General features: G+C 33.5%; 2 protein-coding genes across 2 annotated transcripts; one reads left to right on the top strand and one right to left on the bottom strand.

Annotated features, from left to right (window-relative positions):
- The first annotated feature begins 666 nt into the window (after positions 1 to 666).
- On the top strand, positions 667 to 7,074 carry LOC137920449 (UDP-glucosyltransferase 2-like). Its single transcript, XM_068763815.1, has 8 exons — positions 667 to 820; positions 1,533 to 1,620; positions 2,503 to 2,695; positions 2,921 to 3,115; positions 4,407 to 4,626; positions 5,123 to 5,342; positions 6,163 to 6,382; positions 6,801 to 7,074. The coding sequence occupies exons 1-8, from the start codon at positions 668 to 670 to the stop codon at positions 7,072 to 7,074; spliced, it is 1,563 nt and encodes a 520-aa protein (XP_068619916.1). The 5' UTR covers position 667.
- A 2,218-nt stretch (positions 7,075 to 9,292) lies between these two features.
- Positions 9,293 to 15,845, bottom strand: LOC137920204 (UDP-glucosyltransferase 2-like). Its single transcript, XM_068763471.1, has 7 exons — positions 15,769 to 15,845; positions 14,674 to 14,866; positions 13,662 to 13,859; positions 12,719 to 12,938; positions 11,945 to 12,164; positions 10,779 to 10,998; positions 9,293 to 9,563 (listed from the first exon to the last, which is right to left on the bottom strand). The coding sequence occupies exons 2-7, from the start codon at positions 14,838 to 14,840 to the stop codon at positions 9,293 to 9,295; spliced, it is 1,296 nt and encodes a 431-aa protein (XP_068619572.1). The 5' UTR covers positions 14,841 to 14,866; positions 15,769 to 15,845.
- Positions 15,846 to 16,205: the final 360 nt, after the last annotated feature.

The following is a 16,205-nucleotide window of genomic DNA, read 5'->3' as shown; positions in this document are numbered from 1 at the left end:
AAATATTAATGTAACATTTTCTGATACTTTACTTATTGATTCAATGTGAAATAAATAAATAAATTTTGTAATCGTCAAATACAGACTGTTGCAGCTGTTAAACGTCGGTATAAATTAGCAGCGTGTCAACTGTCTAACAAAATAATTTCAGAGCATATTGACAAACGTACGAAATTCATGACGAACTGTCAAATGTGCAGTGTCATTACATTTTCTGAAATATTTAAAGTTTCTGCGTATTTATTAGTAAAAAAATAAAATTTCTAAAAGAATCTTTTGAAAAGTACTACGACTTTTAAAAAACTTTAAAAAAAAATTTCGTGAAATCGATGAACTCCGTAATAAGATATGGCGCAACTAAGAAATAGGCATTACTTTTTATACACAAGTGTTTTTGGACCGATCAAACACAATCGTTATACTTGTTTCTAGTACTTTGTTAGAATTTTCACTCATTTTCATTATAAGACATATACTTTCAGCAAAAATTGCCACAACTACCAATCTTGCGCTGCCCGCATCTAGGAACTTCCCATGACCTTAATTATGTCGACCTTGTGGGAAGTCGATTCAGACAGCGTTTAACGGCTCGTGGCCCCCACTCTAGAACCAATCTAAATAATAGAATACACAATTCAATATTTATTGTTCTATTTATTTTCAGACAATGATAATCAAAATTTGCTTATGTATAATACTTCTAACGTCTTCGTATCTTTGCGAAGGGTACAAGATACTACTCATGTCTCCGTTTCCAGCAAAGAGTCATTTTATTTTAGGTAATGGATTAATAAAACATTTGACGAAAGCAGGACACGAGGTAATTATATACAACTTATATCGATAATACATTATTTTGTATATTTCGTTTGAATGTCAAACTGACACCGGTTATAGAATTTGAGCCGAAAATAATTTTGCAATCAGATTAGACTAAATTTACAGCCATAAGCTTAAACGCATTAGCAAAGATTTAAAAAATAGTTATATTTTGTTTGATTTAAGTTACTTTTTAAATAGCTTATTTAAAACATTGTGTTAATTTGACTGAGATTATATTGATTTCTTAAATCTTTATATCAAATTTTCAGAAAATTCCCATATTTAAATTAAAGGAAATTTCCAACAACGCGTGTCTGTTAAGTTCAGGAAAAATGTTTCTATTGAAAACGTCAGACGTATTTTAAAGTAAATCAGAATGCAATTTTAAATTATTTTAAAAATATAAGCATAGTTTTATTTTACCTATTTCCCTCAGGTCTGTAGCATTTATGTAACGAACGGATAGTAAACGGATTCTTAAAGTATTAGTATGACAAATGTATAAAACTTTTTAATTTGTAATACGTGTAATATTCCTCTAGATTAAATCAGGAAAATTATCAATTTAGTTTAGAATCTTAATAGTTTATTATATTTTACATTTATTTAATTCATAGTCAATATATTGACTCTAATAAAATTATTTAAGAATAATTTTATGTACTCATAAGTAATTAACAAATTTTTTTTTAAAACAATTCTTTTTCCAGATTACATTTGTAACAGCGCATCCAAAAGAAAAGGTACATCCTCTGGTACGCGTTGTGGACGTTAGTGAGAACTATGCAGCAATACCAAGTATGTAAATAAACGGAGAAAATCGGTATCCCAAAGACACGGGGTAAAATTCGTCTTCATAAAGCTGCGGCACCTGTTTCTATCTTTGGTACTGTGGAGCGAGGCATAAACTTTGTTTCAAAGTGATAGGATTTAAGTTTGACTTGAACGCTTGCCCTCGACTTTTCTAATCACCATTAGTTGTTCGAGGTTATGTCCGTATTCTATGGTCAGCTGACAAATGAAATCCGGTACTTGTGAAAGCCTGGTTTTGATTTCGAGATTGCGTAGTACGTGCTTTTTGTGCGTAATACACGGAATCTACAACAACTTATGAAAGTTCTAGTTCTAGTATCATATTTCGAAATAATACTTACAATCGTGATAATCCTTCTTTAAGGTTCACGTTCCTGACCTGTGGCTAAATATTTAACAGGCCACGGCTGACTTATACTACTAGTTTTATTTACATATTTTCTCAAAATTTTGCGGCTATATTTTATGCAGCTGCGTCATCGCGTTTTTAGTCTTTACCTAGAATTGTACATCGCTAAAACCCACATAATTATGTCATGAAAAATACCCACCCTGTAAGTAGCGTTTTTACGGATCGCGATAACAAGCTTCTTCTGCGCCACCCTATCCACTGCTTTTCTGGAGGCAGTAGTAAATAGGGAGTCCAGTTATTGATTAAGCTTGACCAGATAAATGGGTAGGTGTTTGTACACGTGGTCTATCACCATCTATTTTGTCTACAACCAAAAGTTTTTCGATGTTATGTGGTTTAACTATATCTACCTCATTTTAGTTAATCTGTATCCTTCTTCTTTCGTTTCCGCGTATTATATTTCTAATTTTACAATTTTAATAAAGAGATTACTACTATTATTAACTTTGTTTTAGAAAATTTACTAAATTTGAAAGCCGTAATGGACAATAAAATAGATTTGGGCGACTCAGTGACATTCTTTAATCTAATGGTAGAATTAAACAGAATGACCTTGGAGAATCCTAACATGCAGAAGATATTGAACGATCCAAATGAACGGTTTGATTTGATTATTGGTGAATGGATGTACAACGATCTCTATGCTGGGTAGGTATCAGAAGCGCTTATTTGATTCAATGTCATTTTATCTGTGTCTATTTCATGTTTACTTCTGAAAATGTACTTACAAACAAGTAATTGTTACACAGTAAGTACGAATAGTTCTTTTAATATCTCTCACGGTTTCATAACGAAGGTCTACAATTAAAGTAATATCATTGATGACTTTCAAATTACGTTTAACACTAATATCATTGATGGATGTTATTCTAGGTTGCCTGCAATATTCCAATGTCCGTACATTTGGTTTTCAACACTTGAACCTCATTGGATGGTAATGAGAGTTATCGACGAGATTACAAATCCAGCTTATGTACCAGACAGTATGTCTCGCAACGTACCACCATTCACGTTCCTTCAACGTGTGCAGGAACTAGGAATTCAAATATCCGGTATGGCATTAGACCTGTAAGTATTCGTTCCTGTAACCTTGAAAAAGATAACAAATGCTTCATTGGACTGAGTGCACATATATATAATAAATTTCCACAAGATTTCTTAACCGTATCTTTTCTTAGTTTTAAATTAAAAAATAAAAGTACATTTTAAAATAAACCACATTATATCATTTAATAGTTCTTGGATGATCGATAGCTGTGAAAGTTGTTTTATTGACTCATTTACCGGGTTGATATTATAATGTATACACCAAACTTTAGTAAGTGAGTGTTGAGTGAGTTTCTGGCCGGTTATTTTTAGCAGATTAGCATTCCGAGCTGAAGATAGTTTAGTCATGCTGATAAATGCGTATGCGGCAAACAATGCGAATTACACAACTGCCACCGTTAAATCACTCAACACGTGTTTCACCCCTCCACGGGGCATCTTCAGGAGGTATGTTACTGTGCGGAAGTGGCTAAATATTTGTCCTTTTCTTACTTAGGATGGACTTTCGCAAGGTAACGCCTGATTTCATTAAATATTTAAGTATACTTGAATAAAGATTTGATGTCAATATCAGTAAATTAAAAAGTGTCGGTACTGACAGAAAAAACTTACTTCAATTGTGAGTCCGGCTTCCTGAACTAAAAATTCATTATTTTCTCAACACGTGTATAGATTTTATACGACTTTACGAATTAATTTACTTTTTCATTACAATATTAATCACTAAGTTATTTGTATTATATATCTATAAATTTCTTTTACAGTTATCTTTTACTTGACTGGATATCTTTTCATGTTTTAATTTCAAAAAATTCATCATTAAACTAAACTAAACTGTTATAAACTAATTCATGTACCCCTTGTCAGATCACATTGAAAAGCAGTGTTTAAATTTACCAGTTGAAGTAATTTGTATAGAAATTAAAACGCAACACCTTTTCACTGCTTTATTAACGAATATAGACTGAAATTTGTATTTGTCTAATCTTAACTGTCATTTCTGCTGTAGAATGTCAACTATTAGACCTCATAAATTTCTTGTCTTTCAACCACCTTAACAAGGATATCTGTCTTCTTTGTGATTTGTAATATTATACGACGTTTGCCGATCCGCAGTCTCCTCTATAGAACCTTAAGAGCTTTTCTGCTAACTGTTCTTCGCGCTATGTAGCGTAACCATTGCTACTTCCACTTGCCAATCTAATAATCATCATATATAAACAAATACAGTGGTTAATGAATATTTTTGTATTGCATTTCGATACTGTTAGATATCTTGTATCAAAAATATATCATTAACGTTTTGTTTTAGTTATTACACGTCCATTGAAACTAAAGAGTACGATCGTATAATAGCACCAATCGCGCGCAGTAGAAACAACATAGTGCCTACGTTTGAAGAACTGAAGTATAATATATCTCTTGTCCTGGGCAACTCACACGTGTCCATGGGGCAGCCTGTGCGCTTGCCGCAAAGCTACAAAGCAATTGGCGGGTTTCATATCGACGAAGAAGTTAAACCTTTACCACAAGTAAGATAACTTATTTTTACCATCCATATATTTCGTTTAACTATATATTATATTCCCAACTTCACTGCGGGACATAAACCTCCCCCATAGACTTCCAATAGCTTGCATTTAGCGTTAGAAATGTATTTTATTGCCGTTGTCTCTGGGAACTTCTAGCTCCCCTATGAATTTTTGGGACTTGAACTTTGTTTATTTTCTCCTTTCCTCCGCCACAATATCTGACATTCTGTTTTCTAAGTAAGTAAGCATATATATTAGCCATATAGCTACTTCCGCTATGTAGCAGTAGCCGTGCCATGAAGTGCACCGCCCGCCATTAACAAGTACATTAACAAGAGTTAGGTTAGAACAAAAGTTAACACTTTTCACAAAAAAAAAAAGTTTTTTTTTAAATCTTAAGACTACATTATCTATTATAGATATAATAGTTAATCCCAAACAAATCATATTTGAAAAATTAATCGAATTAAATTTTACCCATTGTTTTTGAATTCAGGACTTAAAAGCGCTAATGGATAACGCGGAGAACGGCGTTATTTACTTCAGTATGGGCTCTAACTTAAAAAGCAAGGAACTGCCAACCGAAATTAAAGAAGGACTATTAAAAATGTTCGGCGAATTGAAGCAGACAGTACTATGGAAGTTTGAAGAAGATCTGCCAGGCGCACCGAAGAATGTACATATCTTAAAATGGGCGCCGCAGCAGAGTATTTTAGGTAAGACGAACTACTTTTACTAACAGAAGAAATTACATTATTCGATGCAGGTCCAAAACATCTCCCATTTCGAACTTAGGAACGAAAACATGTTACAATTTCTAAGGATGTCACAAGCATTTTAATTACTACGAGTACAGTGAATTCTTGTTTGTGTCTTCACAAAAAATTATTACTTAAAATCAAGTCAATATAAAGTTTAGGTTATGCATAATACCAATGGATCTTAAGTAATTCTGGCCACATTGGCTGTAGACGAAGAACTACTGATTGTAGAGAAAGAAGATGGTAAAAGACTACATGGACCTTCTACTTGCTAGTCTGATCAAGTCAAGTCAGTATCTGGAGAGTCTGTCTCTACTGAGCTGAGTAGAGGATAGGATATCATAGAAACAGATTTCCTTCAATTCCGTCTAGATGTTACAAAGCAAAAACGACCTACAGTAATGACAAAACGAATGTAAAAGTTTTTATTATACCGTTTTTACATTAGTCTTATTTAATCATTGTTTATATTAATATCATATTGTTAAGGTTACAGAGGCTTATAATGATAATATGTCGACGGTAACATCCTTCATATTTCTGAATATTGTACCAACTTATTTTTTAGATAAATTCTCATCTTACGTATTTCTGTTGATGAATATGTTGTTATCACGCTAAGTTGACAGGGCTCGAAAATAAACTTAAAAATACAACTCTAACTACTACATTCAACGACTCTTTTCACCAAATACTTTCAAATGTAATCGATATATTTTAACGTTAAGATTATGAATTTGTTAAGATTATGAATTAAAATAAATTGCGATTTCAGCACATCCCAAATGTGTGTTATTCATAACCCACGGGGGATTACTGTCTACGACTGAAACCATCCATTTCGGAGTCCCCATCATAGGGATTCCAGTGTTTGGTGATCAGTTCATCAACGTCGACGTGGCCGTGCACAAAGGTTTCGCAAAGCAAGTGAAACTCTCATATTCGGTTGTTGAAGATTTGAAATTAGCCATTCACGACATTCTTAGTGATCCCAAGTGAGTAATTCTAATTTTGAATGTATACGTAATCAGTAAAACAAGATTTATTGCCGCAAGACAAGTGATGGACGGACGTTAATTTTTATTGATCAAACACAAATGTCCTGTCATTTACAATCAAAATGTGTTATGAGACCATTCGTAGAAACACACCGCTACCTGAAAAATCTACTTTCCCATCAGTATCATTATTTCAGCCGTAGCATGTCCACATCTGGACAAAGCGCGACTTCAAAAAAATCCAATAGGACTGGTTAGAAGCGGCTTGCATTCAGCGTCTTGCGACGACCTTAACATCGTAGCTTTTACTCTCAGTGGAAGAACCTCCTATAATGAATCCTGAGCTTACGCCTATCCATTTTGGAGTGATGTTGCATGTACTACACTTTCAAACTGGACTATAATTCGTTTTCAGATACACAGCGAGGGTTAAGGAGCTGTCGTTCATTTACCACCACCGGCCGACGTCGCCTGGCCAGGAGCTGGTGCACTGGGTTGAACACGTAGTGATCACCGCCGGCGCTCCACATCTGCGCTCGCCCGCACTCCTTGTGTCCTGGTACCAGAAGATCTACCTCGATCTACTTGCCCTTGTTTTAACAGTATTCAGTCTGGCAGTTTACATCATAAGACACTTGCTAAGGAACATCGCACGGAGGAATCCAGACAAAAATAAGAAAAGAAACTAGACCATTTAAAATGTTTTTTAAAGTCTATCTTCTATATATACATAAAAATTCCACCTGTGTATGTACTTACTCATCACGATGTCTCTGCATCCATAAGACTCAGAGAATTGAAATTTTTGAAAAATAATTCTTTTACCTACTAGAATTCAGTTAAGAACGCCTACCTCCTAAAGTATAGGTTTTTTTTCATCAAAATGCACATTTTTCTAACAAAGGCAGTGCAGGCAACGCGAAGCGGGCAGAGGCTAACGCGTTCTTTATGAAAATTCTACCTCTTAGTTTTATCAGTAGAATAATATTACTGTCATTATTAATATGTAACTGTAATAATAATATTACTGTAATTATTTTATAATAAATAACCAGTTTGTAATTATTCACTTTTCTTTTAATTGATTAAATTATTGTTTTTCACTTTGCACCTGCATTGAAAGCATTGGTAGTAAACTTTAGCTTATATTTCATAAATTAGCTTGGATTTTCAACTACAAAGAAAAACAAGCACAATTTAATTTCAGAATTAGTCATTAGTTTCTTTTTAAATAGTTTCATTTTTCTGAAATCCTTTTGGTTTCTATTAAAAAAAAATTAAGTCAGGACATTCTTGAATACGAGTTCTACCGTGGAACCACGACCGCCCCATACAGTTATTAAACAATATTCCGGAATTTTTCATCTAAGGAACCTACGGAGGTCCTAATACTCGATATTTATTGATGACTTAATTCTATTTGATAATTTGTAATGCAGGAGACCGGTCTGGAAGTATTTTAAAGAAAAGTTTGTTCCAAGAAAACATAGGCAAATATTCGGCGGACCATTAAATTCTAGTTTCTTAAGATCTGGCCATACATTTACTGCGATAAAACTCTTTCAACAATACAAAACCAGCCTACTGCTTTTTCTAGACTATTATCTGTAACAAACATCATCATCTACTAGACAAAATCATATATTTCCAAAAGAACTAGTTAGAAGCGGCCTGATAAAACCAACAAAAACTATATAATAAACTATAATATAATAATAGAAGTGAATCATAAAATGATACATAAATCAAATAAATTAAAATGAAATTTGCAATTTGTTTGTTTTATTTAATTTAATATGTTGATACCTTCAGATTGAGTTGATTTGAATGTTCTAATACAGCAACCCAACCTACGTTCACATTCCACATCCTTTAATTCAATTTATTCCACACTATTAATAATAGAATTTAGAAGTGTACAATACACAACTTCTTACTAGTCCTGTTGAAAATAAATGGGAAAAGCATATGGAGCATGCCAGTAGACTTGTTACGGCTATAAATTATGATAACGATGAACCATCTAAATGTTATATTTTCTGTACCATACAGAAGAAGATATTTCTTCTTCTACAGTTTAAAAGATAATACACGTAACTGCTTGAAGTTTGTATGCGAAGATGAGACGAGGGAGATCGCAATTAAAAAGACGCATACATGGAGCATACGACTCGACGTTGATTTTCGGCGCCTTGGTACTCTCATATCCCAGGACAATATAGTAAGTAAAGCCCACTAGAAAACTTTAAGCAATATTTTAATTATAAATCTACGACTAATTTGTGCAGGTAATATACACACAGCGATGCCTTACGGATGAAACCTGGTGAAGACAACAGTCGCTTGACGAGCTGCGGTGTGGGTTACGCTGGCGTTTTTTTTTTTGACAAGATCGAATCATGAATGAGTCGAAAACGCCGTAAATAATAGCACATATAAAATATGAGAGCTGGAACTTTAGAGTTCTATAGTGAAGACCACAGGCTGGTAAAACCAGCGAAAGACTTTATTAGGGTTATCGTAAGTTAAATCAGTTTTATGGGAAATTTATATGGGACGCTTTTTATCCATCTGTGGTCATCGAACGGCTAAAATGATCAATTGATCTTATAGATGCTTTTTTATCCTAATAAAAGCTGTCTCTATATACAAGATTCAGATTAATCAATACTTGATTGAAAATGGTCTGAACTAATTTGTACTAGATCACGGATAAGTAATAAAAGGACGCCTATCTCCAACTGTTGACGTCCTGTGACTGAAATAATAATGATATTGAAATAAAAAGTCAAATAATTACAAACAATTATTTTTTTAATATAATTTACAAATAAAAATAATATTACCTAAAGGATAGGAGGTAGGTTCCTTGTATAAAAAATTATCTATTAAAATATTTTGAATAGATTAGTCTATCTTCTTTTTGTCTTTTTTCGTTGGTGTGACGCTCGAAAGCAAACGTTTTATGATAAAAGTTATAAGAGTTAACGCAGATAAAAGGAGAACCAGAAGGTCTAGGTAGAGCTTCTGGTACCAGGGCAGGTGGAGCGCAGGAGAGCGAAGATGTGGGGCGCCAGCGGTGAGCACCGTGTGTTCTACCCAGTGTACCAGCTCCTTGCCGGGTGACGTTGGCCGGTGATGGTAGATGAAAGAGAGCTCTTTAACCTTTGCGGTATATCTGAAAAGGAATTTAAATTCAGTTTAAAACTGCAATACAACCGTAACAACTCAGCGAAAAAAAACGTGACCGGTGCTTCACAATTATCATCATCATCATCGTCGTCGTCGTCGTCGTCATCGTAATTTCAGAGGTAAGGTGTGCACTAATTGAGGAAGACCTATCCCAGAGATTACCTATAGCCGTCGACTTTTACAAGGTAGTCTGTCTATCTTATAGGTGGACTTATTTAATACGACTGCCCATACGTATATAAGCAAATAGTAAAATAACAAAAGAAATGTAAATAAATAAAACAGGTATAAAGATTCCATGATAATAAATAATGTGTGGTAATTTATGTAAAGAACTGCGATCTAGGAATGTAGATGAATGATGGAAGGAGATGCAAGAAAGAAGATCTGCACACGAAGAATGACAGATCATGTGAACGACGAAAGATAATGTACGATAAAAATTGAAAAACTCATTTTCCGCCGCCTAAAAACGGGGGTCATTAAATAAAATAGAATACCTTTATTAAAATGTCCTGAATGTCAACAAAAACATTGCCGATTTTCAAAGAGATAAAAAATTGTGTTCCTAATCCTAGACTTTATACAATTCATTTATTATAGTTTTATCTTTCTATGGGAAATATAAAAGTTTTTAAAATAGAACCCCTGTCATAGTTAATGTCCAGAAAGCTTCTATTGCTACATTTAAAAAATGGCAAAGGACGTTTGTGTACACAGTAAATGACTTCATAGAAGATAGCAAGTTCTTGGGATTGATGTGTTGACCTTCAAACTATTTTTTTAAACATGTAATCGAATATTATCTTTAAACAAATTATATTTACGCTAAGTTTCTTCCGTCTGTTCTTCACAGGTCTGAGTTATTTAAAAACCAAAAAACTGGTATACTCAACTTGACAATAAGGGATGTTATCCATAATACGTTGAATAAAGAATTATTAAATTTGAATAATGAATCGCACATGAGTTTCTGTGAATGCTCTTAAAACACGTTTGTACTGATACGACACATATGATTCAAGTATTCCGCCAATAATTCTAGTGTTATTAAGATACGTAATCCTGAGACTACTAATTTTTATTTCCGTAACATCAGAATAATAAAAACATTTACCGATTAACAAAACATTAAATTTGATTTAAGTTAAAATAACATTTTAGACTCGTGTGCAGATTTAAACAAATCGAAATTACTTACTTGGGATCATTAAGAATATCTTGAATGGCTAGCTTTAGATCTTCAACAATCTTGTTAGAGAGTCGCACATACTTCGCAAACCCTCTCTTCACAGATAAATCAACGTTGAGGAATTGATCACCAAAAGCCGGTATACCTATGATGGGTACTCCAAAATGAATGGTCTCTGTTGTAGAGAGTAATCCTCCGTGGGTTATGAACAGGATACAATTAGGATGCGCTGAAATAACAATTCGATTTAATTCGAAATTTAAATATGTAGAACATTAAAAACTATTATTTATGAAAATATTTCGATAAATACGTCACTGGAATAATATAAAAGATGTTACCAACTGTGTTATAACAAGATGTGCGTTTAAATAAATAGATAATATTAAAAATTATAGCGGGCGTAAATAAAATCTTATCTTTGATTCATTCGAGCAGTGGTAGCCTAGCGGCAGAAAACTGAGATTTATGATCGTAGGTCGCGAGTTCATTTCCCGAGACATAGGCTCATATACAATTCACACTTTGTGATTTAATTATGTAGGATAGCTACTGCTAAACTAACAAGCTATTCGTATTTACAAAAAATAAATAAAGACAATGTCAAAAACGTTTTTAAAAAAATATATTATTCTACCTAAGAATACTATACTGATGTTAATGCGTGGAATTAAATGTTTTTGATGCTCACTCAGGAAGCTAATCATTGTCAAGAACTCTTTATAAAATTATATTTCTAAAAGAGTAGCTGCTGAATTTCTCGCCGACTCTTATATATATCTGCCTTCCGAGCCCGTGGTAGCTTCTTATAGGAATAACAATGCCTAAATTTTATGTCGATTGTCGATTCGAAAGTATGCTTATTTTAATTTACATATTTAAAGGTGGCCGACAAAAAAGCCTTTCAATTTGATGAACAAGGTGCAATTTAAGAATGCTAAAATCACAGGAAAACCGTAGAGCCGTTGATAATTGTATAACTAAATTAAAAATTACCAAACCGGAATATTTTAAATGTAATAAGATATAAAAATATAATTAAATAATTTTAAACATATGACTCTTTCGAAACAAAGTTCGTCAGTTCTTTTTGTTGCCTATCGATATAAAATGCGGAAATCTAAGACGCAGTATAGAAATTTACGTAGCACTACAGTAAATAAATCAACGCTTACCCAGAATGCTCTGTTGCGGCGCCCATTTTAAAATGTGCACATTCTTCGGTCTGTCTGGCAGATCTTCTTCAAACTTCCACAGGACTGTCTGCTTCAATTCGCCGAAAATTTTTAAAAGTCCCTTTTTAATTTCGATTGGCAGTTCGTGACTTTTTAAATATGAACCCATACTAAAGTATATGACGCCATTCTTTGCGTTGTCCATCACAGCTTTTAGCTCCTGAATTAAAATATAATTTTTACAAATTAGTTTAGTACAGTTTCAATCAAGTTTTTCTTAATTTGAATCTTACATATAGAGACAGCTTAAATAGAAAGCATCGTTATGATCAATTGATAATCATTTTAGGCGTCCCAAAGAGATTTCCTATAATACCAGTTGAAAGAAGAACTTCCGAGGACCTACGCGCTTACCGGTTGGCTTCAATTCAAGAACCTCTACTAGGCCACAACGTCTATCTATTCTGTGCACTACATGGCTACCCATTGCCACTTCAATTTGCTAATCCCTGTTTATTGTAGGATATAATATAATCACTACGCTTAGCAGGCAGGTTGGCGATCGCAGTGTGGTATTATGGTACGCAGAGGACGTTGCTGTATCCTATGGATACTTATTTGTAATCAGTGACAATCCTAAATAATTAATGCACAAAGTGTGGATTAAATAAGATTGTATCCTACGAACCGGACCCGAGATCTACAATTGCAAGTCTCATGAATGAATTATCACCAAAATTTATGTAGTACATTGTAATAAATATTTTCCCTTACTTTTGGTAAAGGTTTCACTTTCTCGTCTACATGAAATCCTCCGATGTATTTGTAGCTTTGGGGCAATGTGATAGCTTTTCCCATTGACACGTGGGAGTTGCCAAGTATGAGCGATACATTGTATCTAAGCTCTTCAAATGTAGGCACTGTGTTGTGTCTACGCCGCGCTATTGGTACTATTACTTCCTCATACGCTCTGTTTTCAATGTACGATTGGTAGCTAAAAAAGAAATATAAATCATTTTTAAGAATTATGGATATACCATTATATTAATAGATGTTTTGGTCGGGGAAAGTTGAAGCAAATGCAGAAACGTGAAGGCCCGAATAAACCTGCTATGCTCGTCAGGTATGCGCTCCCTACCCCTTTCCGTCTGTTTACAATACTACAGCATCCGGACGCTGAATATATGGAATGCTGGGATTTGCTTCTCTTTATACAAATATTCTTCAAACAATAATAATATTTTTTTAGTCACCACGGAATAACAATTTGTTTGTACTTATAGATGAGAATGACCAACAAGGCACTCATAACTTAAGGTTAAAAAAATATAAATAAACAAAGAAAAATTATTTCTTTCACTTAATTGTTTACGCTGGATAAGTCGCTGCAATTAAAAAGGATAATTTTTTTTTCTTTAAGAACCTACGACACTGCGAATCAATTGTTTTATTAAAATTAGGTACATTAGCAATCTCATCTTCAAATATTAAGAATAAATATGTTAGTAAAACCTTTTTGAATTCAGAATGACGGCTTATGTAATTAATCTAACTATATAGCGTACTTTTCTTGAACCAGAATTTATTCAAATATTGTAAGCAAACAAACAAACATTGATTGATGTGTTATATTCGCGTAAATATAATAACATAAATTTTAGTATATAAATCTACAATCTACATACCAAAACATATAAAATGCAGCAATAATACTTACAATGTTTTCATAGCTAAAGACGCTAACTGAAAAACTAATTCCTGAACACGTTGCACGAAAGTGAAGGGTGTTATATTATTGGTCATACCGGTAGGTACATAAGCTGGATTTGACGCTTCGTCGATGATCCTTAATACCATACTGTTAGGTTCCATTGTAGAAAACCATATGAAAGGACATTTATATATTGCCTGTAACCTAAAACATTACAAATGATTTATTACGGGTGAAATCCAAAGACGTTCAAAGCGACCTTAGAACAGATCATTATTATTATAGACGTAAGATGTCCAAAGATGGACAAAAGCCTCTAACATAAATCTCCAATAGGACCGATAACAAGTTTTCTGCGTCGAACATTTTGCGGCTTATCCGGTGAATCTAATGCCTCTCGCCTCTATTTACTGTTGCTATGTCAGTTACTTATCATACTGACATTTATGACAAACAGATTAATAACTTCCAATTGCTGTTTTATAAGTACCTTCATATTTTTGGACGTGTCTATATTAAATACTAACATGCAAAGTTAACTAACTTAACTTTGAATTAAGTGTTTGTTATTTTTTTAAACAATCTTTCCGAGGAGATTATTAGATGAACGAAAGAATGTCATAGCAATTTAAGTGGCAGTAGACAGGTCTCATAGAGCGCAAAATAGATGGTCGCTGGAGCTATAAAGTTTCGGAGTATAGACCACGAACATGCAAGCGCGAAGCGAAGAATGTCCTTCCACAAGGTGGAAAGACTACATTTTAATGCAGACCGTTACGAACGATCCTATTTAAAATTTGTAGGGGAGGTTTATGTCAAACAGTGAGTATCCGACGGTATAAAAGTAATTACGCGTTCATTCATCAACAATCAAATCGATTCTTTCATTTAGATTGAATACCCTCTCTGCATGTTTTAATTTTCCAAGATCATTCTGATTAAATCAGCCATTTCACCGGCTACACAAATAATGTTTATAAATTCGATTGTATTTTCTACAATCAATTTTAATACGTACCCAACGTACAGTTCGTCGTACATCAATTCACCAATAATTAAATCGAAGTGTTCATTAGGATCGCTTAAAATCTTCTGCATGTTTGGATTCTCCAAAGTCATTTTACTTAAATTCGCCAATAACTCGGCAAGAGCAACGATGCCCATAAAATCAATTTCGTTATCCATTGAGGTTTCCAAACTTATTAAATTATCTGAAACACAACAGTGAATACAATTATTATTATTAATAATAAAACATTGTAAAACAAATTTGCCACAGATACAAATACATGGTGACAACAATTAAAAACTCTTTGAATTTAGAACCGTTTCTTGAAATTGGCGTTGGAAGGATCATCTAGTAAATTATAAGAGGTACATTCTAAAATGTGTAACATGGAACAACCAATAGATAAACAAAGAAGAGACAACCTAAGAAGAAATAGATAGTGTGATGAAATAGAGAAGGAAGGAGAAAATTTGGACTAAGATGGAGAAGGCCTGTACTCATTACGGGATAACAATAAGAGAGTAACACATCATCATCTTCTCAGCCGGTAGACCACTACTGCAAGGCCTCAACCTCCCTTAAAGAACGCCGCTATCTAGTGAAGACTTTCCTATGCCTCGTCACCAGCTCAGACGAGGAGTTCTTCAAGCTTTTTCGGTGACTATTGATTCTTCTGTAAATATCTTCATTTCTGATTCAGTCTCGTAGTAAAGTAACACATAATGAAACGTTTTTTCCAAAATTGTTACAAACGAATCAAGCAATCTCTGCGTCGGCCGCCACTCGCTATTGTTGGCTGTACTCGGGCGCTAGAAGCACGCTTTTTGCTACCGCGATTTTCGCCAGTTCATTTGCAAAATAGCTTTGTAATATATTCTTTCGCTTTTCCGTAAATTAGTATTTCTAATAATGTTTTTCTCTTTGTTAAAGTTAGTTTCCATCTCTTTCCATCAGCACTGTGCTAATTTCTAAACTAAGCTGTTTAGTAGTGAAATTTATTATTTTGTTCTTTTTCATTCAGCTATCGAACTTATTAGTTAATGAACAAACAGACATTTACTATATTATTTGTATTAGATGTATTAAATATTGAAATGTTTATACCCAGTTGGATTTCATAGTTCGCACTAACATCGACAATCCGTACACGGGGATCCAACTTTTCTTCTGGTTCCGTTGTTACAAATGTAACCTATAAAGATAAAGAAGGTGTAAGATATCTTGCGGAACTTTATTATATATATGTACACCCATAACCATTAAGGATTTTAAAATTTTTTAAGTCGAATTTTATGCGCTGCGAATTTATTTTTATTTCTTGTATTAAACGAAAATAAAATATTCTTTTCCAGTGTGAAGGAGTTTTAAGCGTTCTCTATTAAGGATATTGTTAAAGCTACCAAATAAAAACTCATATGAGTTTTTTGTGGGTTCTTCTCTGATCAGGTCGCGTTTATAAACCTCGTAAGTAAGTTGTAAGCTTAAATTTAAAAGACGCTATTATAGTGGAGTTCAATCTGATTATATTTTTTATCAAATTG

This window comes from Battus philenor, unplaced genomic scaffold, assembly GCF_028537555.1.
Source record: "Battus philenor isolate CCGP_79_NKW_IND1 unplaced genomic scaffold, ilBatPhil1.0.hap1 SCAF_18, whole genome shotgun sequence".
In the NCBI taxonomy this organism is placed as follows: domain Eukaryota; kingdom Metazoa; phylum Arthropoda; class Insecta; order Lepidoptera; family Papilionidae; genus Battus; species Battus philenor.
The sequence above is the reverse complement of the archived record's forward strand: the minus strand, read 5'-3'. Positions and strand labels throughout refer to the sequence as shown.